Source organism: Chrysemys picta, chromosome 2, assembly GCF_011386835.1.
Source record: "Chrysemys picta bellii isolate R12L10 chromosome 2, ASM1138683v2, whole genome shotgun sequence".
Classification (NCBI taxonomy): Eukaryota; Metazoa; Chordata; order Testudines; family Emydidae; genus Chrysemys; species Chrysemys picta.
This window is the reverse complement of record NC_088792.1, coordinates 158,440,320-158,465,681: the sequence shown is the minus strand read 5'-3', so window position 1 is coordinate 158,465,681 and position 25,362 is coordinate 158,440,320. Positions and strand designations below refer to the sequence as shown.

The following is a 25,362-nucleotide window of genomic DNA, read 5'->3' as shown; positions in this document are numbered from 1 at the left end:
CGTTGATTCCACTGAGCTCGTGTTGTTTTTACCATTGCGGTGTCTATGTGCGAATAACAGGAAACGCTCCCAAGCGGCCTGAGCAGTGGAACAGGCTCCCCTGGGAGCATGGGATGCGGTTGTACTAGAGCCAAGGTAGCTAGAGCCATCTGCTGGCAACAGTCCTTTGCTGGGACAACCTAGGCCCTAATAGATCTTGGCATGGGAGCCAGGACTCCTGGGTCCTATTCCCGGCTCTGCCACTGACTCCCCTTGTGACTGTGCGCCCGCATGCTCCAGCAACACCGCACCCGCTTGATGTCTCTCCCCCGCCAGCTGCGCCTGTCGCCATGTGCTCAGTGCTGATGGCCTGGGGCTGCTCGCGGGCGGGCAGTTGGATTGGGGCGATGACGGTTGCAAAGCGAGGTGGCGAGGGAACGTCTGCTCAGCAGGGTCAGCTCCAGGGTTTTTGCCGCCCCAAGCGGCGAAAAAAAAAAAAAAAGCTGCAATCGGCAGCAGCTCCACTGCACCGCTTTCTTCTTCGGCGGCAATTCGGCGGCAGGTCCTTCCCTCCGAGAGGGACTGAGAGACTTGCTGCCGAAGAGCCTGACGTGCCGCCCCAAGCACCTGTTTGCTGGGCTGGTGCCTGGAGCTGGCCCTGCTGCTCAGGAATCAGAGCGTTGGGCCCCGGTCCCTTCCCAGCACAGGGCCCTGGCGGGGATGGCTCAGGGGAGTCACATCTTAGTTCCACACACAACAAACACTGCAAAGGTGTGGCCCCCGGCTCAGGAAATGGAGGGAGAGGACTGTAGGGCAGGCCTGAGAGGCAACAGCAGAGCTGTTTGGTGCGGGGAGCTCCAGGCTGGAATAGCAGGAGGGGCTCAGGGTTGGGATTGAGGGACCCATGGGAGCCAGGAGGGGGTCCAGAGCTTGAACGGGGGTGGGGCACTGCAGGACAGGACCAGTAGAGCTGGGCGGGAGAGCCAGGCCCGGAACAGGACTGAGGGGCACTGGCTGGGTGTTGGTGCATGGTGGTAGAAACGTGCCCAGCACCTGGCTCTGTCAGCCCCCTACTTTCATCAACAGTGATCTCATTCCTGCCTCTCCCACAGGTGCGACCCCTGGATCCTCTGCTGCATGGCTGGGGACCGGAGCCTGCTGCACAGAAAGGGTTCCTCGGCAACTTCTCTCTTCCCACTCCCCTGCAGGGGACATTCAGGGCAGCTGGGAATCCCCACCTCCAGGAGAGAGACAGAGCACATCCAGCAGGAGCAGGGGGCAGCGGCTGCTTTCCTCACCGTCTCTCCTCTCCACCCCCCCGTGCCATGGCAGGGGGCTGTCTGAACCCTGAGGGGCCCCAGGGCCTCAGCTTGAAAGACTTTGTCCCATCCCACCACCAGAAGAGGGAATTCCTTCCTGCTGCCAGGAGCCCGGCAGCCCCCATAGCCACATCCCCTCAGCCGTCCCCGTGGGTCCCGCTGCGACACAGAGGACCCAGGGTGAGTGGAGCCTGTCCTGCCCTGCCCTGTCTGGAGCGATGGCATGCCTGCCCTGGAGCTGGGGGCGCTGCTTACACAGCATGGGGAGAGCAGTGCTGGAGTCAGAGCCGCCTAAGCTAGCAGCCCTGCTGTCCCTGCAGGGTCTCTGGCCCAAAGGCAGTGGTTGGGACCAGATGGGCAGGACTGACCTTGCAGGGACAGCCCAGGCAGCACGAGGCTTCCCCCACACATTGCCCCACCCGTGTGTCTCACCCCAGCCAGCAGTCCCTCAGGCCCGTTCAGCCCTTGGCCCTTCCCCGGGGGCTGCCCATGAAGGGGGTGACTGGTGCCGATGGGGACGGTGGCCTTTGTCTTGTAGATGCTTTGCCCACTGGGCTGAGACTCACCCAATTGGCCTCCCCCTGGGGCCGCTGAGCGGTCGTTGGACAGTGATGGGTTTTGGTGCCGGCCAGCCTAGGCCAGAGTTGAACCGGTGACGTGGGGGTGGAAAGCTCTACGGGGAGTCTCTTTGCTGTGCAGTGTTGGGGCCCATGTCTATGGAGGGGCAGGCAGGAAATACATTCAGCCCCCACTCCAAGTCCAGACTCCTTCCCCACCTGTTGTTGTGTGCTGCTAGTTCTAAAATCAGAGAGGGGAAACTGAGGCCTCAACTTCTCTGGCACCTGCTGCCCTCTAATCACCCCAGCACCGGCTCCCTGGCACCCAGTGTGCTGTGACTCCTCTGCCCCTCAACTCCCCCATGCCTGCTGTAACCCACACTTCCCAGTGCCCTCTGTGCCATGGCCTCTGACTCCCCTGCATTCTGACTCCTTGGTGCCCAATGTCTGCACCCTGCACAGCAGAACCATGTTGTTTCCCTCCCCCATAGGTGCCCGTGATCCGTAACTGCGGCTCCAACACCCTGAACTTTGAGTTCCATGACACGTCTCCCCGCACAGCGTGCAATGGCACCGTCGAGCCTAGGAGAGCAGCCCCCAGGAGCTCAGGTAACTCCAGACAGGGACGGTGCCGCACAGTGCCGGGCTCAGACAGAGACCCGGGAGAGCCCCTTTTGGCTCAAAAGCCCTTTCCAGCCAGCTCTGTTTCTGGGGACCATGGGCCACGTGACTGGATGCCCAGATCTCAAGGTGCAGCTGTCTCAGTGCATCCCCCTAGCAGCGGCTGTCAGCCTGCAAGCTGGAGGTCCCCAGGAGGACAGAGAATTCTCAGGGGCTGAGAAACAGAAGAACCTCAAATCCAGGCCGTTCCCTGTGCCAGGTTTCGGCCCAGCTTCTCTTCCAGACCAGCTCTGACTAACGAAGCAGGGGGCAGCCAGCCTGGAGAGGCACCTTTGGCAGGGGGCAGGGAGAGAGGTGTGGGCCCTTAGTGCCAGAACGGATGTGCCCCCTTCTTGGGCTGGATAGTACCAGGCAGTCAGAGGATCCAGGCACGTCCCCACCTGGAGCAGCCCATCGCCACCACAGCCCTGCTTGCGGGAGGTTGGTGCTCACGGTGTGGGGTGCCCCCAGAGCTCACAGAGCAGGGACTCGGATCCGCCTTTCCCAGCACTGCATTTAAAGAGTGGTGGGGAAGAGACGCTGAGTGGGGAGCTGGGGCCTCCCATTAAAAATAACGTGGCTGTTCTGGGGTCCCTGGACTCCTGGCCCCACACCTGGACACTTGGTGTGGCAGTCTGTCTGTCAGCCCCTGTGTCTGTCCAGGGGACATGGGCCCTGTTATCAATGGGGCTGCCATTGTGCTCACCGCCCAGGCCCTCTGGCATATAGCATAAGTCTTGGACTGCCCATGCCCTGAACCCCATCTCTCTCTCTCTGTCTCTCCCCACCTTGCCTGCAGCGAGCGACTGGTACCAGACCTGGCCTGCCAAAGAAACGAAGCCGCTGAGTTCCCAGGCAGTGCCTGTTCCCCTCCCAGCTGAGTCGGCAATGAGCCCCCTGGAGAACGGCCCGCCGCCTGTGCCCCGCGCAGCCCCCTGGTCTGCCACCTGGACCAAGGATAGCAAGAGGAAGGACAAGCGATGGGTGAAGTACGACGGGATCGGCCCGGTGGATGAGACGGGGATGCCGATCGCATCGCGATCCGTGAGTCCAGGGCGGGAGTGGGTTTAACGGGCCTATAGAAACCCCACTGCTGGGCTGGCCTGCAGGGAGGGGAAGCGTGTAGGAGGTGCTGGCCCCTCGCAGTCGGTTCTGATCCCAGTGCCCTAGTGCGGTGCAAAGGGGCGCGGTGCTGAAGGGTAGGGGGCTCAGGAGGAGGCACTCTCCCCTTGCAGCCAGTACTGACCTCAGTGTCCCAGTGCGGTGTTAGGGGGCGCTGTGCAGCAGGAGGTGGCGTCTTTTGCATACGAGTTAAATGCAATGTCCTGGCCATCATTTGACACCTGGCTAGGGCCAGTTGCCCTGCCCCCCCAGCCATGGCATATCGACCCCGCTGTAGCTTTCTGCTCCCCCCTAGTCTCCTTGCTGCAGGGCTGCTGCTCCTGACGCCTTGTGTGTTTGCTTCCCACGGCAGAGTGTGGACAGGCCCCGGGACTGGTACCGGAGCATGTTCCAGCAGATCCACCGCAAGCTCCCAGGTAAGGTCACCTCCTCCCTCAGCTCCCCGTAGAGCCACATGCTAGGTGCAGGGGCCTTCCTGCAGCAGCCACGCACCTCTCGTGCCCTCCTCCTCCCTCCCCCCGTCCTGTGGCATGTAACGAGTCTGTCATTCTGCCAGCTCCCCTGCCACATGTGTCTCTCCTTATCCTTATCCCCACCGCCCCACTCCCCTGTGCCTGTTCCTGGCCACATCCTGGCTGCTCCCAGAATTCCCAAGGGCCTTCCCCCTTGCCCTGCTTGTTGGGTTGGGTGAGGGAGCCTGCCTCCCGGCAGACAGGGGAGGGAAGGACCCACGCTGAGGAGCTGATTTCTGCACCCCCAGCATGTGCCACACCAGACGTTGCCCTGTCTGGGAATCTGCTCACACCAATCTCCCTCCTCTTCCAGAACCGCAGCTGGACTGGGATTTCCACCACTGCACGGGTAAGCATCACATCCAGCTTGCTGGGGACGGGAAGTATCAAGTCCTTTAACATCGGGACAGAGAGCAGGGCCTGGGAGTCCCCTGTCTGCAACCACTGTTCATAGAGAGCAGGACTTGGGACTTTCATAGGGATCACAGCTTCTTGCCCCCTGTTCATAGGGAACTGGGCTTGGGGTGTCCATAGGGACCACAGCTCCCCTCACCAGTCCCTGCCCCCATGTTCATAGGGAGCAGGGCTTGGGGTGTTCACAGGGGAAACCCCCCTGGGAAGGCCCTCACCGGGCCCTGCAGCCCCCTGTGCACAGAGAGCAAGCGGGGTGGAGGGTATTGGGCTCCGGGGTGGTGCCCTGCGGGAACACACAATCCCTTGCCTGTCCCTCCAGGAATCTGCACTCCACTGGCACTGACCTGTTTGTCTCCCCCAGAACCACGCCCTCCGGCACTTGCACAAAAGGGCCCCACGCCAAGTGGCTCCTCTTACCTGCAGAATGGCCTGGACTGGTGAGTATAGAGGTGGGAGTGCTTGGGGGGATGGGACATGCGCGCCTCTCCTGTGGGGCAAGCCGGAGGTGGGGAGGGGAAGAGACAGGCCTCTAGGCTGGTATCCCTGCCCTGGAATAGATCAACGACTCATCTGTCCACTGTGGCACTTCCTGACATGTCAGCTCAAATAACTGGCCAGGCGGTTCTGCAATCTGACCTGGTGATGTGCTGGAACAGAGCAGTGGCTGATCTAGCCAGTTATCCTGCCTCTGGTGCATACAAAACCCTTTCTGTGCCACCCCAGTGTGCATTATCATCTCTTGTGAGGACATGCCTTCCTGGCCCCAGGTCTTGATCAGCTTGTACCCTGAAGGATGAGGACTGAGGGCCTTTCTAATCTGATGCTGGCTAGGGGTGGAGGTGCAGAGTCTCTTTGAATAAAGCAATGAATCCAAATTTCAAACCACTGGCCTCAGCAGCAACATCCTGCAGCAGCGAGTTCCACAGGATAACAGCACTGTGTGGAAAGAAATGCCACCTCATCTACGCAGGCTTTTCCTGTTCTTTGTGCCCAGATGGGTGTGTCCTATTGCACTATCCCAGCAGGTATGTCCCTGCTGCAAAGGCCAGGGAGGGGCTGCTCTTCTTCCATACAAACCCTCCACCAGCTTGGAAAATGAAGTTTGTTGGAGCTTTTCCCCCCAGTCTGTCTGGGACCCTGCTGGCACGGCGCAGGGTTGCGAGAGCCAGGCAGCAGGTTTCCATCCACTGTTAAGCCACAGCCGAAGAAGGTCATTCTGCAAATGGGAAACCCTTTGTGTCTAAGGTTTAAATCGTGATGCTTGGGTTTGGTGTGACTGGCTGCCTCTCTGGGACCCTCTCATGTCCAACTTTGTCCCCTGCAGGGATTGAGCAGCCCCTAGTAGATAAGGACAAATTGCAGGGGCACTGGTGAATCCTGCGAGGTGGTGGGATCCCCAGCATGCTTCTCTCCCTGTCACATGATTACACCCAGCTTAGCCGCCACTGGACAAAGCCCCTCTGCTTCACAAGGGTCTGCAATGATGGGATGGCTGTTAAAGGAAAAATCTTGGTGTCTTAACAGCCACTCAAGTGCCTCTTATAGCTCCCAGCCCTGAGGCTAGGGGTAAGGGCACCTGGAACCTGGGCTGCCGGCGGCCGGGTGGGTGGCACTCCCTCCTCTGAGTCAGTGCTGATGCCAATGCCCCAGCATGGCCCTAGGGGTGCTGTGTTATAGGGGTGGGTGGCTCAGTAGGGGGCGCTCTCCCCCTTGCTGATCACAGTGCTCCAGCACAGCCCCTGTGCTGCAGGGAGCGGTGGGAGGCATCTGCCCCTGCGTGTCGCCCATGATCGGGAGGCAGGGGGCGCCATGCAGCCCTGTTGAAGGGAATAGCAGTGCCCTTTGCAAGCACATTGGGATGCCCTCGGGAGCTAGGCAGCAGGGCAGAGCTGCTGTCACCCCACTCCCTTCCCCCGCAGGAGGGGCCAGGAGGCTGCCGACGATGCCGCGATGGAGCCCAGGAGCATTTTCGACTATGAACCCGGGAAATCGTCCGTCCTTGACCATCCCAATCCAGTAGGGAGCCTTCCCCGCCTGGGCACCACCCCGGGCCTGCTCTGGGGGCGGGGGGGGGGAGCTCTTGGCATTTCCTTTGGCACAGACGTGTCTCCATACAGCTTAGCTCCGTTATACTGGCTAGTTCTTGGGCTGGGAGCATTTTCTAGGGGGTCTGCACTAATGCAGGACAGCCTGAGCGGGGAAGCGGAGCCCAGACTGCGCTCCGTCTAGCTGCGCTGGCGTCTCCCGGCTGGAGAAAGCCTGCACTGATCTGATCTTGTCGAACTCTTGGGATCCGTCCTGGGTCAGCCCCTTGTGCCGGCGCTGCTCCAGGGGTCGGCCCCAGAGCTGCACATGAGAGCTGCAGCCTGCTGTTTGCCTTCCTGTGTGCCATTCCCGCCTGATCCCTGGCTTGTGCTCCGTGGCGCTGGGTGGGAGGGCTGGTAAGCGGAGCCTGAGGCTACATGGGGGGGGGTGACAGCGTGGCCCGGCATGACGTGTACGTGTGTGGCTGCTGTGCAGGGCGAGATTCCCAGGCGGCAGCTCCAGGAGTGCTGGCCGGGGCCTGACATAGGAATGTGCTAGGGTGGCTCTCTCTGTCTGTCCCAACTGCAGGCTGCAGAGCCCCAGGCGGGACGTGCTGACAGCTGGTACCAATTTCTGAAGGAGCTGGAGACGGGGAGCCTGGTAAGAGCCTCCTGGTGCTCTTTTCCCCCTCCCCTCCCCAGCTGCTATGGGGGCAGTGGGATCAAGAGGGCTGCCTGCCGCTATCTCAGCTCCCCCCATGTCCCTTTGCCCCCCCTTTCCTGCCATGTCCCATCAGTGTCTTCCCTCGCAAGAGACTTTCCCTGCGGCCCCATGAGCCCTGTGACATCCCGCTGGCCTCGCTCAGTGTGCACTGGCCCCTATACCAGCCCCGCCTAGAGACGGGCTGCTGGCTCCCTGCCCCACGCCCAGGGCGGGCTCACCACCCGCCTTGCAATGGAGGAACCCTGAGATCCTCCTGGAGGGAGCACGGTGGCTGGAGAACAGTCAGCGGGAGTGGCAGGAGCACCACTGGGGGGGGTGGGGGGGATGATCCTGCCGCGCTCCCTGGCTGGAGCGGATCCACCTTCTCCCAGTCCCTGCTAGAGCTGGTGCTTTGCTGACTGCTGCCCACTCCCCCGGCCCTGTTGACTTTTGCAGCCTAAGAAGCCCCTGGCTCCGTTTCCTGCAGAGCCTCCCCCGCCGTCCCAGCCGATCGAGGTAAGTGCCGTGCAGCTGGGCCATCCAGGGCATGTGCCAGGCACGCGCTAGCAAAGCCGGGGCTGCTCTGCGCCATGGGATGCCGCCCAGTGAGCGTGTGCTAAATGCCTGAGAGGGGGGAGGGGGTCGTGGCTGGGCTATGGCCCCTCCCCCGCAATGTGCACTCCCCGCCCACCCCGCTCAGCTGCTCTGCAGCTGTGTTCACTGGCTTCCATGGTGCTTTGTTCCCCCGCCCCCCTTGCCTTTCACGGCATGGGAGGTCGGGCAGAGGTTTAAATTGGTCAGCAAAGGCTGTAGTGCTGACAAGGCAACAGCCGCACCATGTGGCCACAGCACCGTGGCATCCTCACCCCGTGGCACCGCCACGCCCCGTCGCCGTGGCAACACCACACCATGCCAGTGTGGTACCGATGCACCTTTGCGGTGTCCTGGCACTGGGGTATCACGTCAATGTGCATCCCCCACCACCACCCCTCCGGCACCACCGGGCAGGGTCACACCCTGGCATCGGCCCGGCCTCACCCCCTCCGAGAGTGCGACCAGGCAGGGTGCTGGCTGGGCCCTGACGCACGCTGTGTCCATCTTCCCCCCAACCAGGTGTTACTGGAGAGAGAGCTGCAGCAGCTTAGCGAGGAGTTGGACAAGGACATGAAAGCCCTGGAGACACATCGGCACCCCTGCAAGGTACCCCCCCTGCCTCCACTGCCCGGGGGCAATCCTTTCCACATAGCTATCGCTGCTTATTGCTTCCAGCTCCTGCTGACCAACTGGCTCAGCTGGTGCCCTTTCCCTTCCACATCCTCTTCTCTCTTCCACCCCGCAGGCCTCGCCAGCGCCTCCTGGGGCCTGCGCTCATCACTGCAGAGCAGCAGGGGCTGGTGTGCGTGAAGGGAGGGGTGTTTTGCCTCGACTTCACATCTCTGGGTTGGCTCCGCGTGTAAATGACATCCGTTGTGTCAGCACACGGCGCTGAGTTTGCATCCCGATGGAGAGCTGTCCGTTTCTCACCTCCCACTGGCAGAGCTCCTGCTGGGGACTGGTGCCTGGATCCACACTCTACGGACATATTGTCCGTCCGTATACAGCCCTAGTGCCTGATGGAGCATCAGTACGTACCCTTCCCCATGATACTAGCAACCAGTGGGACACTGGCTTTCATTTGAGACCTCGCATGACGGTCTTTGGTGAACCACAGTGAACATACCCGAATCAGGATATACCTCTGGGCCCCTTGACAGCTGGTATTAAGAGGTTCTTGGGTCGCAGGGATACAGGGCCTCTCCCCCCCTCGGGGGCACTGACTCTAATCCAGCCCCAGATTGTGGGGCTGGCTGGCTCAGGGGGACAGGGAGGTTGGTCCACATGCTCACAGACCCTCACTCTCCTCAGGAATCAGGAGCTTGGCATTGACTCTGTGCCCAGTGGAGACGTTGCCAGCAACTCTGCTTGCTGGCTGGGATGGGCGGGCAGCGCCAGGGTACCCCAGTATCGAGGGTAGGGGAAGCTCTTACAGACCTCGCCACCAGGGTACAAAGGTTGCACGGGCCTGGATTGGCTGAGCTAATCCCCAGCAAGCGTTCCCACACGAGGCGCTCTGCAGGTAGCGGTGTCAAAGCCTCATCCAGGCCTGGCGCTGCCCAGCCCTCTCTGCCAATAGCCACGCGGGGTACCAGGCTCTGTCTCTGGACCCTCTCTGCCCCCAAAGGCACTGTCTGTTTAGCTATTTTGTAACACCTGCCTACCCCCGCATTCATTCCTCTGTCTAATCTAATCTATTGCCTATCCCGAGATAGACTCTTCCTTTATCCACCTGTCGTAGTTCTAACACGCCGTCACCATAGCATCTAGGCACTGTCCGTCTGTCCTCCATCCATCTGCCAGCCTTGCTCTCTCCCTCCCCCCGACCCCAATAAAAAGAACCAGTCCCAGGTCCCCCATTCGCCCTGACAAACCCCGTGGGCCCGGGTTTGGGTGGCAGCTTGGGAGTTTATGCGAGACACCTCTGTCCCTCCCTGCCTGTCTCCCCATCTCTCTGCCTCCCCCTATCTCCATGGCCCTGGCCCTGGCCCTCTGTCTGTCTGATTGCAGGGGTCGGCAACCTTTGAGAAGTGGTGTGCCAAGTCTTCAGTAATTTAAGGTTTCCCGTGCCAAAATAAATTTTACATTTACAGGGGCCCCTGACAGAACCCCAGACTGGCAGCGGGCTTAACGGGGCCGGCGGCAGGGACCCTGGCTGTCAGGGGCTGGCGGATGGAACCCCAGACCCGCAGCAGGCTGAGCAGCTCAGCACGCTGCTGGTCTGGGGTTCTGTCTGCAACCTGCGCTGCCGGTCTGGGGTTCTGTCCGCCGGCTCCTGCCAGCCGGGGTCCCGGCCGCTGGCCCCGCTCAGCTGATGCCGGCCCGGGGTTCCATCCATCCAGGCCGGCAGCGGGATGAGCGGGGCCAGCGGCTGGGACCCCAGACAGGCAGTGCAGGCAGCAAACGGAACTCCAGACCAGCACCGTGCTGAGCCACTCAGCCGCTGCCGGCCCGGGCTTCTGTCAATTCAGGCCAGCAGCGGGCTGAGCGGGGCCGGGACCTCAGTTGGCAAGGGGCTGGCAGCCAGAACCCTACACCGGCAGCTGGCTGAGCGGGGCTGGCGGATGGATCCCAGACCGGCGGTGAGCTGAGCGGCTCAGCCAGCTGACGGTCTGGAGTTCCGGCCGCCGACTCCTGCCAGCCGGGGTCCTGACTGTCGGCCCTGCTCTGCCCGCTGCCGGCCTAGGATTCCGTTCACCCAGGCAGGCAGGGGGTTGAGCGGGGTCGGTGGCCAGGACCCCGGCTGGCAGCAGCGTGCCAGTAAAAATGGGCTTGCGTGCCATAGGTTGCCCACCCCTGGTCTGATTGCCTGCCTCCTTTGCAATTGTCCCCCTCTCTCTGCAGGGGCCATGGCGCCGAGACCCCTGGCCTCCCCCCGCAGAGATGTTGGACTCTAGGACCCTGCTCTGGCCCCACTGGCTGTCTCTCCTTCCCTGCCGGATGGGCCAGCTCTCCCTGCTGGCTTGTTATTGGCTCCTCACTGCCAGGACTTAGACTCCGGCTTCCCGCACAAGACAGCCTCTTGGATGATTAATTTTCTCTTTCCCCCCCGTCTCTCGCTGTCTCTCCCTGCAGACTTCCTCGGCGGCTCCCTGCGCTTGCTCCCCTTGCCCAGCCTCTGTCGCCCGGTGAGTACAGCCAGGTAAAACGGGGTGTTCGGGCTGGCATGCCGGGCGTCCCCCGCCCAGGTGAGGCAGCCTTTGGTTAGCTGGCGTCATCCCGCAAGCAGCTCGGTCCGCCCAGCTGCCTGGGGCTGGTGAGCTCAGAGCAGATTACGAGAGGTGCAGAAAAGGGGGGAGCGGGGGAGAGCTGAAGAGCGAGCGAGGCGGAGAGAGAGGAAGGAAGGGTGTGACGGGAGAAGAGAGGAAGGAAAGAAGAGCCCCTTGCTCATAAGTTAAGCCTCAAGAGTTAGGGCTCCTCAGAACCGCTTTTTCTGGGCAGCGGGGGTAGAGGGCACTTGGGAAGGAATTGGAGGACCAGAGGATTGGTGGCAACTAGCAGCCGTCCCCAAGGGGCCGTGCGGGCCTCTATGCCAGGGTGTGCCTGGGTGAGCACACACCTTCGAGCGCCCCACCGCTGCCCTGAACAGCCTGCTGTTCCCCAGCAGGTAATGGGGCTGCAGCTCCCAGCCAGGTGCCTTTCCAGTGTCGCATGCCCCCGTTGTAGGGATTTTCCAGCCAGCCAGCTTAGTTCACATTGAGCTCTGTCAGGTCCCACCCCACAGCAACGCAGATGTTTCCCAGCATAGGCGTGACCTGAGCTCGGAGCCTGGGGTCTGTCTGCTCTTTCCATGCACTTGCATTTTGGAGCAGATCATCACATTCTTTCAGCGTGTTCAGTATCCGGGGCGGTTCCTCGCTCTCTCTCACCATCAGTCACAAGGGCAGCGCCTACAAGGAGTTAAGCAGAATTCCCAGGAAACCTTCCTCTGAAGCCTCAGATTCTGTCCCTGCAGCCACAGGAATCAAAAACAAACACTCCACTTGTAGGTCCTACCATAAACAATGGGCGGTTCGGCCCTGCAAGAAGCCAGGCCTTTGCTTTCCTTCCTGGGGGCTGTAGTGGATCCATAGGGGCCTCTCGGGGAGGAGGACAGGGAGCAAGTCACGAGAGAAGTGCACTCCCTGTCTGTCTCTGGACAAGGGGGGCATAGGGCAAGGTGCCCCTCCCCCAGATGTCCTGCTCTGCCACACACCCTCTCCGGAGGCCCACTTGTTTTCCCTCTGCATCGCTCAGGTGCCTGGGAAAGAGGCGCTGTTCCTTTAAGAATTCAAAGTTAAACTTTAGCCAAGTGGCTGTAGCCTGCCAACTCCTTGTTGTTGCTGCTGTCTCAGTGCTTCCTGCCGCGCGGCCCTGCACAGGGAAGGGAGGAACCAGCGCTACCCGCCTGGCTGCCAGGGTAGGAGCAAACGTCGTGTACCCACTCTGGCTGAGGGGGGCAGGGCGTGCCAGGACCTGGCCAGGACAATGGCCCGCAGGGGTAAAGAGGAAGTGGCAGGGGCAGCTGCAAGGCCAAAACCCAGATTCCTGTCGTTCCCTTCTGGGTTCTAGTTCCAGCTGGGAGGAGTCCCGACCCCCAGCCCCCCACCCTAACCCACTAGACCCCACTCTGCTCCTGGAGCTTCGAAGAGAACCCAGGAGTCCTGACCCCCAGCCTTCTCCTGGTTTGGCTGTGGGTGAGATGTAGGGAGGGGTTGGCTCTCTGGGTGGGAGCAGGGGTCTGGCTCTTTTGGGGCCATGGGGGAGGAGGGGAAGCAGCCCGAGAGCAGGGGCTGTGTCTCGGGTTGCCTGGCAGCCAGGTGGGGCTGGCTGGCTGCTCAGAGACTCTGGGGCTGGTTTGTTTTCCATGGGCGGTGGAGGTGGGACCCAGCAGGGGGACACACCCCGTGTCAGCTGCTCCTGGCCATAGCTCTGCACCGGTGAAGTAATGCCGGCGGTTGGAGTCTGTGCCCTCGGCATCCTGTTAGAAGCAGCCCCTGGCTGAGCTGGGGGTACGCTGTGCGTCTGCTCCAAGGGGTCTGGGCAGGGCTGTCCCTGGGGTGCAGTAGGCTGCCTGGTAGCTCTCTCCCTTCCCTGACTGGAGCCCCAGTTACCCCGCTTCTCCCCCACAGGAACCCACCCTTGCTGGGGGGGGGCACGCCATGCTGTCAGCGCCCTGCTTACGTTACACCCCCTAGGACTCCCAAGCCAACCACCACCAGGCCCTTGGAATAGGAGGCTCTAGCTGTTCCCAAAGGCATGGCACCGGTCTGTGGGGAGCCGTCGAGAGGGGGAGGGGGCAGGCATGCAGGGTCTGTGTGTTGCTGCGTGGGCTGTGCGTCCTAGCAGATAATCCCTCCCTATGGATCACCAGCCATGACCTGGTCCCTTGATTTCCTCTTGGGATCGGGCCGGGGCTCCCTGGTTTTGGGCCTGGTTATCCACAGAGGCCCATAGTCTCTCTGACTGACTTTCTGCTCTTGCTCCAGCAGCCCGCTGTGTGCCTGCCGTTCCCATCCTGCCTTGGGGCAGAGCCCCCCCGCTGCCCGACACCGCCCGCCTGCCAGCCCCAGCATGGAGAGAGGGGGCCTGGGCCTGGCCCCGAGCGATTGGAGCCAGTCTCCCCCCAGGAAAGGTGAGGATCTCAGCACACAGCCATGTCCTTCGAGGAGCTATTCCTCTCTGCCCTCTGACCCCCATTCCTCTGCTGCTGCTCACTCCTCCACTATAGCCCTCTCCAATCCCTCCTTCACTCATACTGTCCTGTCTGCTGGGAATCCCCCCCCAAACCATGGAGCCATTCCCCCCGCTTTGAGTACTACCTTGACATCTGCCTTTCCCCTTCCCCTTTTCCCCACCCAGCCTCCCTCTCTGGCTCACCTGTGGTCAAATCGTGGATGTAAGATGCTACATGCACTGGTCTCATCCACCCCTCCGCACCCCAGTGGCATGGCTTCCCAGCTGCCCGCGGACTCAACCCAGCCATCTAAGGGCTCCTCCCTTTGCACTGGGTTTTGGGCAGAGGTCGAACTGGGGTGTGGGGAAGAGAGCCATACCCTTCCAAGCTCCACCCAAAAACCAAGCTCTGCCCACTGGAGTAGTGACCTATTTAACTCTGCTGACACTTAAGTGTCACTGATGGCATCCGAGCTAACCCGCACTGAGATGAATGGGGCAGTTAGCCTGCAAAAATCGCTCTGAGAGGGGCAATCTGCAGACTCAGGCAGATGTCACTGCATTACCTGCACGTATTTCAAGTTTTCAAGGTTTTCTTCCCAACCGCAACGACGTAAGAACATAAGAACTGGCTTACCCATCCTGGATAGGTAAGGAAAGGTGTCCCTAGACTCTTGTTTGTCAGAGGGTGGAGATGGATGCCGGAGAGAGATCACTTGATCATTACCTGTTAGGTTCACTCCCTCTGGGCACCTGGCATTGGCCACTGTCGGTAGACAGGATACTGGACTGGATAGACCTTTGGTCTGACCCAATGTGGCTGTTCTTATGTTTAACATACTCTTTTTTTTTTTTTTTTTAATGGAAGTGGAGATTCTGGAGAACAAGGCAGCAGCTTGTGGGTGCACAGTTGTCTCCTGGCCCAACCCAACCTGGCTCTGGACCTATTGTGCTGCTCCATATGAATGACCTAAGAGTGGATGGTGTCACAGACAGAGAGCTGTAATTCAGGCACTGGCTGGTGTAGATGTACCCCAGTAGCAGAGCTCTGGTCATGTTCACTGGGGAGTAGCTGGATTGGCAGAAATTCAGAAATTTGCTTATTTGAGTCTATTTTGGTAGATGCAAAGGAGTCTGTGTGCCTGGGAGCTGTCAGGAGAATGTTAATGGGCTGTATCATCTAGTGGATAGAGCACTGGACTGGGGCTTGGTAAACCTGGGTTCAGTTCCTGGCTCTGCCACTGGTCTGTTGGGTGACCTCAGGCAAGTCACTTCCCCACTCTGCCTCAATTTCAGTGTAAAATTAGGCTAATGACACTGACCTCCTGTGTAAAGTGCTTTGAGATCTGAGACAAGCTAGAGGTGCTATTAATACTTTGAGACAGTGAGTCCAGACTGGAGGGGCGGGTTAGAGTGATCGTCCTCAGCCTACAGAGAGAGGAAGCAGCTCGTCCAAGTTCGTGGCAGAGCTGGGACTAGAACCAGGTCTCTTGACTCCCAACCGCTGGACTACGCCGCCTCTTTGCAGTCTGGGAGAGGTGCAGGCACTCAGAACCCAGGTGTCCTGGTCCTTCCAACTCAGCCGCCTGTGGTGTGTGGAGCCCTCCCATGCCCATGGCTGGATATGGGGATGGGAAATGCACCTCCGCTGGCGTCTTGTCTCTGCAGATTCAGAGCATCCCGTGGTATTGGAACAGTGCTGGGTGTCTCCTCGTAACACCCGCCTTCCTCAGCCACGGGGGCTGTCAGGAGAGCTGTGAGTGCCCCACCAGAGGATGACGTGCTCATCCCCCTGTTTCATGGTTCTCTGCAGATCCCCCAGGCCACCCTGGGAAAAGCCCCTTGGCTGATGAAAGTGAGCCCATAGAGGCGGTGGATGGACCAGTGAGGAGAGAGGACAAGAAGGTGAGGCACGGCCTTTTTCCTTGGGAACGTCCTCCACTTGCAGCTGACAGAGCTGGGACACTGGGTTGGCGAGACATGGGAGAGAGCTTGCAGGTGTGTCTGCAGCTGGCGGGGCAGCAGGTCACTTTCCATCCAGCTAGCGCGGGCCTGGGACCAGTCATGGATTCTGGGGATTGCCGTGGTGCCAACTAACCATAGATGCTACCGAGCCAGCTGCAGGGCTAGGGGGCCTAGACAAGGGAGACTGCCACCAGTCTGTGTACGGGAGAGAAGAACTAGCCAGTGACTGGGGCTGGCATCTTTTCAGGGGACCCAGGAGCACTGGGAGAAGTGACCAAGCAGTGGGTGGGTTCTGGATCTCCCTCAGGAATCAGTGACTACAGGGTAGGAGGCTGGGTTCTAGGGACTGGACTTGGCTGGGGGCCTGGGACCAGGACCTTCCTAGGACCCCGGGGCTCTGGCTGTGATCTGATTTGGTTTTGCCCTCTTTGACCCTTTCTCTCCCCCACCCCAGATGAAAGCTGCTCGCGTCAAGTTTGACTTCCAGGCTGAGTCCCCAAAGTAAGTGGCACTCAGTGGATCTTTGTTGTTTCCAGACCCGAGGTCCCCTGAGCGGGTCTGTTCCTATCAGTGTAGCTATCCCTCTCTGTCCTGGTGGACTCAGCCACCATGCCAGCTGTGGAATTGGCCTGTATTTTCTCCCTCTCCTGGGTGGGTTTCGTTGGTCATTTTGAATCCTTGGGGAATGGTGGAGAGGGACCTGGCCTATGCGATGTGGGCTAGCCCCTCTGTCCCCTGGCTGCTCCTGCAGAGAGAGGAGAGCAGCTGGGGCAGGCCGGGAAGAGGGTGCTGACTTCTCCCTCACTGGGTCTAACCTCATCAGAGAAGAATGCATGGAAGTGAAGTCTTCCCAGGGGAGTGATTATGGACCAGAGTGGGGCTGGCATGTCCTGAAGGGTGAACCTAATGCCTGGCTCAGCCTCGGGCTCCATCATCAGGCCCCTTGCGAAGTGGGCATCCGGTGGGACCGGGTCAGCAGCAAGTGAACTCCCTACAGCCAGGCCTTGAGATGTGTCCCTGCTGAGGGCAGGGAGCCAGGACTCAGCCCAGCATCAGGAGTCATAGGCGGTTCTTTGACCCCGCGGATGTCTCTAGGGGCAAGGGAGCTGCTGGCTGAAGGGGGCAGGCGCCAGCCCCCGGGAAGGGCCTGTGAGCCATGATGCTCTGCCTTGACCTTTCAGGGAGCTGACCATGCAGAAGGGAGACATCGTCTATATCCACAAGGAGGTGGACAGGAACTGGCTGGAAGGAGAGCACTATGGGAGGGTGGGCATATTCCCCTCCAACTACGTGGAGGTAAGGACGGGGCTGCTGCTAACACGATTGCAAGCCTGGCGGGAGGGGCACCACCCAGGGCGGGTCCTGAACTCGGCATCGAGGCTGGCAAGCTGCTCCCTGGACAGTGTTCTCAATTCAGCACTTGGCACAGGTGCATGGCATAATAGAGACGTGCCCTCTAGTGGCCAGTGCTGGTATCACGCCTGCATCTGAACAGGGGCAGCCATCAACACCCTCTTCCAACCCCTCCCGCAGCCCGAAGGTAACTCAGGCTAGGTCTACACTATCCGCCTGAATTGGTGGGTAGAAATCGATCTCTCGGGGATCGAATTATCGCGTCTCGTTGGGACGCAACAATCGATCCCCGAATCGACATGCTTACTCCACCAGTGGAGGTAGGAGTAAGCGCCGTCGACGGGGAGCCGCGGAGGTCGATTTTGACGCAGTCCTCACAGCGGGGTAAGTCGGCTCCGATACGTCGAATTCAGCTACGCTATTCGCGTAGCTGAATTTGCGTATCTTAAATCGACCCCCCCCACACCCGTAGTGAAGACCTGCCCTCAGACACCAGGACAGCGGAAACCCTGGCAGGACCAGCTGCCCCCCTGTGGGGACGGAGCGCTCCCAGACCCAACAGCTCCCTCTTCCCAAGCACAGCCCAGATCTCTCCGCTGCTACTGAACAGGCTGGATGTGCCGAGCCTGCGGAGCTAGAATAGACCAGGCGTTTCCTAATATCCCATTGACATGACTGGCTGATAGCAGGGTACAGGGAGAGGGCCAGCAGCACTGAAAGGTTAACCCCTTTCCCCTACACTTGGGGGTCTTGAAATGGAACATGCCCCACCCCAGCAAGAGGGGGCACTATCGAGGCAAGGGCTGGATGGGGCGCTCCGGACAAACAGCTTCCCACCAGCCGCTGCCGTGCTCCGCTTACCCTGCTCCCTGTCTCTCACAAACAGATCCTGCCTCCCACCGAAGTGCCCAAGCCCATCAAGCCACCCACCATCCAGGTGCTGGAGTACGGAGACGCCCTGGCTCAGTACAACTTCAAAGGGGACCTGGCGGTGGAGCTGTCCTTCCGCAAGGTACAGAACCCGCCCGGTAAAGGGTGCTGGGCGCGGGGAGCACAGAACGGTCACGAGGAACCTCATTGCAGAAGCTGTTACCTTCAGGTCACAGTTCAGTGCCAGCCCAGGCTGGTAATGACCAAAAGTCATTCCCATCTTACAGCTGTTCAGTGGCCTCCATGAACTTTGTTTGCTGGGTCTCAGACCAGCGCCTGGCCCTATAGCTGGCAGCCTCAGGGACTCGTCCCTGACAGGGCGTAGTGGAGAGGGACCCAGCTTATGTGATGCGGACTAACCCCTCTGTCCCCTGACTACCCCTGCACTGGTCTCTCCTGGGGACTGAGCTGGGGATGCAGCATGTGTAGGGTGACCAGATGTCCCGATTTTATAGGGACAGTCCTGATTTTAGGGTCTTTTTCTTATATAGAATCCTATTACCCCCCACTCCCTGTCCCGATTTTTCACACTTGCTGTCTGGTCACCCTAAGCATGTGTGGGGTGGTGGCGCATCATAGGACTGGAAGGGACCTCAAGAAGTTTTCTAGTCAAGTCCCCTGCACTCACGGCAGGACTATGTATTATCTAGACCATCCCTGACAGGTGTTTGTCCAACCTGCTCTTAAAAATCTCCAATGATGGAGATTCCACAATCCCCCTGGGCAATTTATTCCAGTGCTTAACCACCCTGCAGTTGGGAAGTTTTTCCTAATGTCCAACCTAAACCGCCCTGGCTGCAAGTTAAGCCCGTTGCTTCTTGTCCTGTCCTCAGAGGTTAGCATCAGGTGATCTTGGCCCGAACCTGTTTTGTGGCTGCTCAGAAGGTGTTGGTCTCCAGAGTGGCCGGTCCAGAGCCCTTCCCCAGCACTGAATCCACTTGCAAAGAGCCATGTCGTAGTGACGCCTGCTGGGCTAAAAACTAGCACTACCCTCAGGCGGCTTCCTCTGGGGGCTGAGCTGCTCAGCACCAGCGGCACTCCCCTCCGTGGCACAGCACTGCGCAGCCGGCTGGACTGGACATCGCACGACTGGATAGACCAGTGGGGCTAGGAGGCAGGAAACCAGACTGGCTGGACCTGCTGGAGCAGGAGATAAGAGTACCAGGGTGGGCTGGTCTGTTCTGGAAGGGCAGGAAGCCTTATGACGGATGCAACACAGGCTGACGTGTGGCATGTCCCTATCCCGGGGGCTCCTAACCTTGCCCCTCTCTCCATCCACAGGGCGAGCGCATCTGTCTGGTCCGCAAGGTGGATGAGAACTGGTATGAGGGACGGATCTCTGGCACCAGCCGCCAGGGCATCTTCCCGGCCAACTACGTGCAAGTGGTGAAGGAGCCACGGGTCAAGGCCTCAGAGGAGTTCCCTTCCTCCCCAAACTTGACTGCCCCTGCCTCCCCAAGGCTGCTGGCACACGCAGGCTCACCGGCCCAGCTGCACTCGCCCGGTAGCCAGCGTTCTGACCCCTCGTCCTCCTTCCTGGCGGGCTCTCCCACTGCCCAACGGCGCGGCACAGAGGGGGGCGCCCTGTCGTCCTCGCCGCGCCATTTCGGCTTCACCTTCCCCGCCTCCCCCAAGTTGCAGCACGCCGGAGTCTCATCCAGCATCCTGCAGGGGCCCCAGAGTCCCCAGCTGGCCCCCAGCACCACCTTGCTCTCCCCGCTGAGTCTGAGCCCGAGCCCGCAGCCTCCGGCCCCCTCCCGGCCACAGGAGACTCCACCCGCTGCTGCGCCCTCCTCACTCCCTGGGCAGGTGAGACAGTCGTGCTTCTCCTTCAGTCCTTCCTTCCCCGGATCGCCCTGCCCCAGGGGCCCTGCCCTGCCCAGCCTGCAGCGCAAGAACCCCAGTTCCCTCCAGTGCAGCCCCTGCAGCTGTCCCAGGACAGCTGGTGAACCTGCACGCACCCCTGGAGTGCAACCACCCTCCCCTGTAGCCCCCCATGCATGGGGGTCAGCATCTATCCTCTGGGCTCTCTCCCTCCCTTCTCCCCACCACTGGGCTAATTCCCCCAGTGACGCAGTGGGAGTGCCCATCCCCTCCACCTCCAGCACCCTCTCCCAGCGCTGCTCGCATTGTCTAGTGCACCAAACTCTTCCCTCTCCCTTGCAGAGCTCCACCCTTGAAGCCCCAGTACCTGCCGGCTGCCATCTGGGTGGTGCTGGGCACCTCCCCAAGGCCCCCCCATCTGACAACGGCTCCAGCATACAGTGGACCCCGTAAGTGTAGCCGGATCGACGGCTTCTCTGTCTCGGTGAAGGGCGGAGAGGAGCAGGGACCTCCTACTCCATTTGGAAGCCAGCCAAGCCAGCCTGGGGAAGTGACCCGTGCCGAGGGCTGGCTGCAGACACCCCGCTGAGGCGCTGGGCTGGAACAGTGTCTGAATTGTTACCCCAAACAAGGGCCTTTTCAGAGCCGCTTGCTCAGTGAGCTGCGACCAGCGGATGCTGCTGGCAGCTGTACCAGGTGCCTGCCCAACACTGCAGACCCCCTGCTGGCGGGCTGAGTGCCCCCAACACGCCTGTCTCTGTCGATGCAGTGCGGGAGCGGCCGATGGGAGGGAGGGGGCTCTGCTGACTCGGTGGGCCCGGCTCGGTTCCTAGCACCCACTGTGCCAGGCCAGCGCATGAGCTGTACTGAGGTGGGAGCAGGATCTCACGGGCTGATGGTGCCTTGCAGGTTCCGGGCCATTTATCAGTACAGACCCCAGAACGAGGACGAGCTGGAGCTGCATGAAGGGGACTGGGTGGACGTCATGCAGCAGTGTGACGACGGCTGGTTTGTGGGTACGTTTGCCGGCTGGGAGCCTAACAGGTGGAGGGAGGGAGACTCTATCCATGGGAGTGCTGGGGGGGAGCAGGACAGGAGCTCCTAGTGACTCCAGTCCCAGCCTCTCCCAGCGGGGGCGCCGTAGGGGATGGTGCAGGACCGGCCCATGGGGGGAACACCAGCCTCAGGGCCGTCCGGCAGAGGGTGGTGTTGGAAGGAGGTAAGTTTCTCTGCAGGGCAGCCTCAGACCCCTCCCTCATGGCCCTCCCTTTGTCTTCCCACCCCCAGGTGTGTCCAGGAGAACCCAGAAATTCGGCACCTTCCCTGGCAATTACGTTGCCCCTGTGTAACATCCCCCTGCCCCACACCCCAGCACGAGCCAAGAGGAAGCTGCATCTGCGACTCAGGCTCCTGCAGCCTACCCAGAGCCGGCGTCGCGCCCTGAGACAAGGAGAGGAACGAGGAGATGGGGATTTGGACCAGACCAGCCCCCGCCCCCACGGACATTCCCAGCAGGACCCTTTTGGTGGCTGTTGCTGGGGAGCTCGGCACTGGGACGGGCCTCTGCCTCTCCTAGTAACAGACCCCCCCTTCCCTGTCCCAGTCACTCAGCTCAGCTTCCAGCACTGCCTCTGGGGCTCCCTCTAACGGGGACCAGTCCCTGTCCTTTCCCTCCCCCATGGGGCTCCCTCTAACGGGGACCAGTCCCTGTCCTTTCCCTCCCCCATGGGGCTCCCTCTAGCGGGGACCAGTCCCTGTCCTTTCCCTCCCCCATGGGGTTCCCTCTAATGGGGACCAGTTCCTGTCCTTCCCCCCCGCCCGTGGGGCTCCCTCTAGCGGGGACCAGTCCCCCAGCCTTACCCCCCCCCCCGTGGGGCTCCCTCTAGCAGGGACCAGTCCCCTAGCCTTACCTCCTCCGTGGGGCTCCCTCTAGTGGGGACCAATCCCCCAGCCTTACCCCCCCCCGTGGGGCTCCCTCTAGCAGGGACCAGTCCCCTAGCCTTACCCCCTCCGTGGGGCTCCCTCTAATGGGGACCAATCCCCCAGCCTTATCCCCCATAGGGCTCCCTCTAACATGGACCAATCCCCCAGCCTTACCCCTCGTGGGGCTCCCTCTAGCGGGGACCAGTCCCCCAGCCTTACTTCCGTGGGGCTCCTTCTAATGGGGACCAGTCACTGTCCCGCCCGTGGGGCTCCCTCTAACAGGGACCAATCCCCCAGCCTTACCCCCCATGGGGCTCCCTCTAACAAGGACCAGTCCTTGCCCTCCCCAGGGGCTCCCTCTAATGGGGACCAGCCACTTCCCCCAACTTCCCATGGGGCTCCCTCTAACAGGACCAGTCCCCCAGCCTTACCTCCAGGGGGCTCCCTCTAATGGGGACCAGTCCCCATCGCTGCCCCCAGGGCTCTCCCTGGCAGGGAGTCTCGCTCTGTGCCCGCTCGATAAATATCTACCAGTCTGTGCCTTGCTGCAGAAGGTGTCTGCATCCCGGGGGAAGGGGCTGTTAGTCCTTTTCCTCCAGCTGAACCCCAAAGCGGGACGCTGCTTTCTCCCTGGGGGGCACAGAGCACTAGATCTGCTCCACCATGACCTCTGAAGGGAAGCAGGCACTGAGCCTGCCCTCTGCACCTCCATGGACCCAGCGTGCTGTGTTGAACCCTGTGCCTGCATGCGGCCGCGTTGGGGGGCGGGGGGACGGGGACGCGGGGAGGGCAGACTCCTCCAAGCTGCCTGTAAAGAGCCGGCTCGTGCCGGGAAACCTGATCTGCTTGTCCTCTGTTATTAAAGATCAGCCTCACCCCATGCGAAGGCCCCGCCTGGTGTTCGTCAGGGACGGGCGGGAATCCATGCAGCAGGGCAAAGGGCAGCTTGTGGCCAGTGGAACCCTGAGGCAGACGCCCTTGTTGCCAATGCCAGGATGCACCGCATGTGATAGACCTGCTCTGAGCAGCGGGCAGTGTCCCAGCTCGGATCATGCTCCCCTTGCCCTCTGCTGGGTGCAGCCATTTCTGTTCTGTATCAGCTCGGCTGCTCGCCAGTCACCCCAGGCTGGGCACCCCCTAGAGCATCTCTTCACACTCGGTGGGTGATGGCAGACCATGGGGCACGATGTGCCCTGTCAGACCTGCTCAGGCCAAGCATGAATACATAAAAGGTGGTTACAAGGAAGAGGGAGAAAAATTGTTCTCCTTGTCCTCTGAGGATAGGACAAGAAGCAATGGGCTTAAACTGCAGCCAGGGGGGTTTAGGTTGGACATTAGGAAAAACTTCCTAACTTTGGGGGAGTTAAGCACTGGAATAAATTGCCCGGAAAGGTTGTGGAATCTCCCTCATTAGAGATTTTTAAGAGCAGGTTAGACAAACACCTGTTAGGGATGGTGTGACCGGGGTCCTTGTGGGGAGCCAGCTATGGTCACTCAGGGTGAACTGCAAAGAATGGGGCAGACAATCCCCATAAAGCTGGTGGATATTCCGAAGCTTTACCAACCAGCACAGAACAGCTTCTTTATTACCTTACTGGTTACTCAGAAGTCCAAACAACACAGTTCCCTTAAAATGATCCAGCCTCCATCCAGGTACCCACATCAACTATGATTAAAATTTCTGTAAATTTTATTTCCTCCTATAAAAGAAAAGGTTCTACCAACCCCAAAGGATCGGACACATTACCTCCCTGGTTATTGAATATTCCAGATCTTACCTAAACACACACTACAACCAATTCTTATTAACTAAACTAGAAGTTATTAAAAAACAAAAGATCGGGAGTATGGTTAAAAGATCAATATACATATAGACATGAGTTCAATTCAGTGAGGTGCAGATTCATAGCAGAGATGGTGAGCTGTGTCGTTGCAAGGAGTTCTTTCAGAAATAGTTCATAGATTATAGTCCAATGTCCAAATCTCATATCCAGGGCGTACCAGCATAACTGGGACCTCAGTCTTGCAACTCAAACTTCCCCTGATGAAGCTTAAGCAGATCTGAGATGACAGAACCAGGACCTAAGGATCTTTTATACACTTTCATGTCTTTTGACAAGTTGGGAGTTCAAAAGGTAATTAGGATGACTGTGGAGGAGGTCCCTCACTGGTACTTAGCCATAGAATTAACATAAGGCAATTTGCTTGTTCCTCCACCATTCACAGAGTATTTGCTATACATTTCAAAGAGAGATGAATACGGAGATATCCCATGTTTACAATCCATTTACATGATAGGATGCTCTTTTGACCTCTGAATTATGAGAATGCAGCATAGACAGCGACTGTTGATTACATTGTCTACCCTACTCATACCTATGTAAATACACAAAAACACAAACATTATCTCCTCACATGTCTTTTGAAGGTCGTTTATTTTGCAGAATGTTTAACCCTTTCTGGCCATGCGTCACAGATGGTCTAAATAATACGGGTGCAGGGCACTGGACTGGATGACCTCTCCAGGTCCCTTCCAGTCCTACCATTCTGTGAGCACCAGGAGGTTATTTCGTGAGCAAAGGGGTGCTGGCGTGTTATGAGAGATGGGGCTGCTCCGAGCTGGGGCAGATGGGATTTAGGAGCCTCCAGCTGCTCCCTCACAGACACTCAACCCGGACAGCCTCCTGGCCTCAACTGTGCGGGACCAGCCTACTCCTGCCCCGGAATCTCTTGTAGTGATTCTGGTGGTCGGGGCTCTCGATTCAACATGGCCTGGCTCAACCCAGGGGTCAGGACAACATTGACCCAATGTCTGTACCACCCCTTTCCAGGCCTGGCCTCCTTGAGCTGCCTCTCCCCGAGCTCGCCTTGGACCTCCATGGGCAGGATGCAGAGCCAGTTGGGGGTCTCAGCGATTTGGGCCGCACAGGCCATTACACTGACCCATCCTAGGGGCAGTGCTAGGACGCACTGGCGGGATTCCTGGACACTAGTATCTCCAGGCACTGAGAGAAGGCTCTGAGTTTCCCCAGCTGGAACATAACTGGCCCTAGCTAGGAACAAGGGTGGCTGCAAACTTCCCCCATTTCATACAAGTGAAAGGTGGGCCCTGGGTTCCAGGCAGACTCCCCGCACCCCAGTGAATAAAGTCTGAGCAGGGCTGGACACACTGGCAGCCACCTTCTGCTCTGAGTTACTCACCAGGAAACTCCACTGAATCAGTGGGAGTGGGCAGGGTGTCCCTTGGCCCGGGCGCTGTGTATAGGGAGAGGGATCGGGGCAGGTGGTCCTCAGGTCAGCACCCAGGCAGGAGGAGCTGTAATGACAGGTACAACGTCAGCCCTTCTGCACTGCGTGGCTGCAGAATAGTCAGCAGGTAGTGCTATTTACCTGCTCAGTGCCATCACTGGAGGGGACAGTGTTGGGATACAACCAGCAGGTGGGCAACTGAGATTCCCCAGAGCCACAGGTTCAAATCCTGGGAGCACTTTGTTCCCCATCAGAAAGAGCTAACCCATGTGCCAGGCTGTTTATTAAGTGTGGAACTGTAAACCCAGGTTCTGTCTGCCCTGCCTTCCCATTAAAGGGTCCAGGGCATTTCCCTGACAGGCTGGAGTTTGCCTTTGGCCGAGGTTTCCCCTCACACACCGGCTGCGCTGTGTTGCCAGGTCACTACCTCCCACTGTAGAGGTGGCTGCATTTCCGTGGAGCTGTGCCTAGAGGATGTCAGGATTTGAGGACTCCAGGTTGTCTTGGGGCTGCCAGCAGGAGGGACTAGCTGAGCGATTGTAACAAATCTCCAGCCCCACGGTCCCTCTGCTATGTGCT

At 59.7% G+C, this 25,362-nt stretch overlaps 1 protein-coding gene across 14 annotated transcripts in view; it reads left to right on the top strand.

The window, feature by feature from the left end:
- Window positions 1–22,414, top strand: part of SORBS3 (sorbin and SH3 domain containing 3) — a 41,217-nt gene extending 18,803 nt beyond the window's left edge. For 5 of the 14 annotated variants that reach the window (XM_065584557.1, XM_065584556.1, XM_065584555.1 and 2 more), the window contains 20 exons: window positions 1,188–1,478; window positions 2,347–2,464; window positions 3,315–3,559; window positions 3,990–4,053; window positions 4,463–4,498; window positions 4,883–5,000; window positions 6,483–6,579; window positions 7,177–7,248; window positions 7,747–7,806; window positions 8,404–8,490; window positions 10,960–11,012; window positions 13,353–13,498; window positions 15,353–15,444; window positions 15,959–16,005; window positions 16,686–16,800; window positions 17,744–17,869; window positions 19,069–19,596; window positions 19,954–20,060; window positions 20,521–20,627; window positions 20,899–22,414. In XM_065584557.1, the coding sequence (XP_065440629.1) occupies window positions 1,188–1,478; window positions 2,347–2,464; window positions 3,315–3,559; window positions 3,990–4,053; window positions 4,463–4,498; window positions 4,883–5,000; window positions 6,483–6,579; window positions 7,177–7,248; window positions 7,747–7,806; window positions 8,404–8,490; window positions 10,960–11,012; window positions 13,353–13,498; window positions 15,353–15,444; window positions 15,959–16,005; window positions 16,686–16,800; window positions 17,744–17,869; window positions 19,069–19,596; window positions 19,954–20,060; window positions 20,521–20,627; window positions 20,899–20,960 (2,571 nt within the window). In that variant the 3' untranslated portion in view covers window positions 20,961–22,414. Of the gene's footprint in view, window positions 1–116; window positions 136–1,091; window positions 1,479–2,346; window positions 2,465–3,314; window positions 3,560–3,989; window positions 4,054–4,462; window positions 4,499–4,882; window positions 5,001–6,482; window positions 6,580–7,176; window positions 7,249–7,746; window positions 7,807–8,403; window positions 8,491–10,959; window positions 11,013–13,352; window positions 13,499–15,352; window positions 15,445–15,958; window positions 16,006–16,685; window positions 16,801–17,743; window positions 17,870–19,068; window positions 19,597–19,953; window positions 20,061–20,520; window positions 20,628–20,898 lie in introns of those variants that run through there. The other 9 variants (XM_065584551.1, XM_065584550.1, XM_065584549.1 and 6 more) reach the window with 5 other exon arrangements.
- Window positions 22,415–25,362: the final 2,948 nt, after the last annotated feature.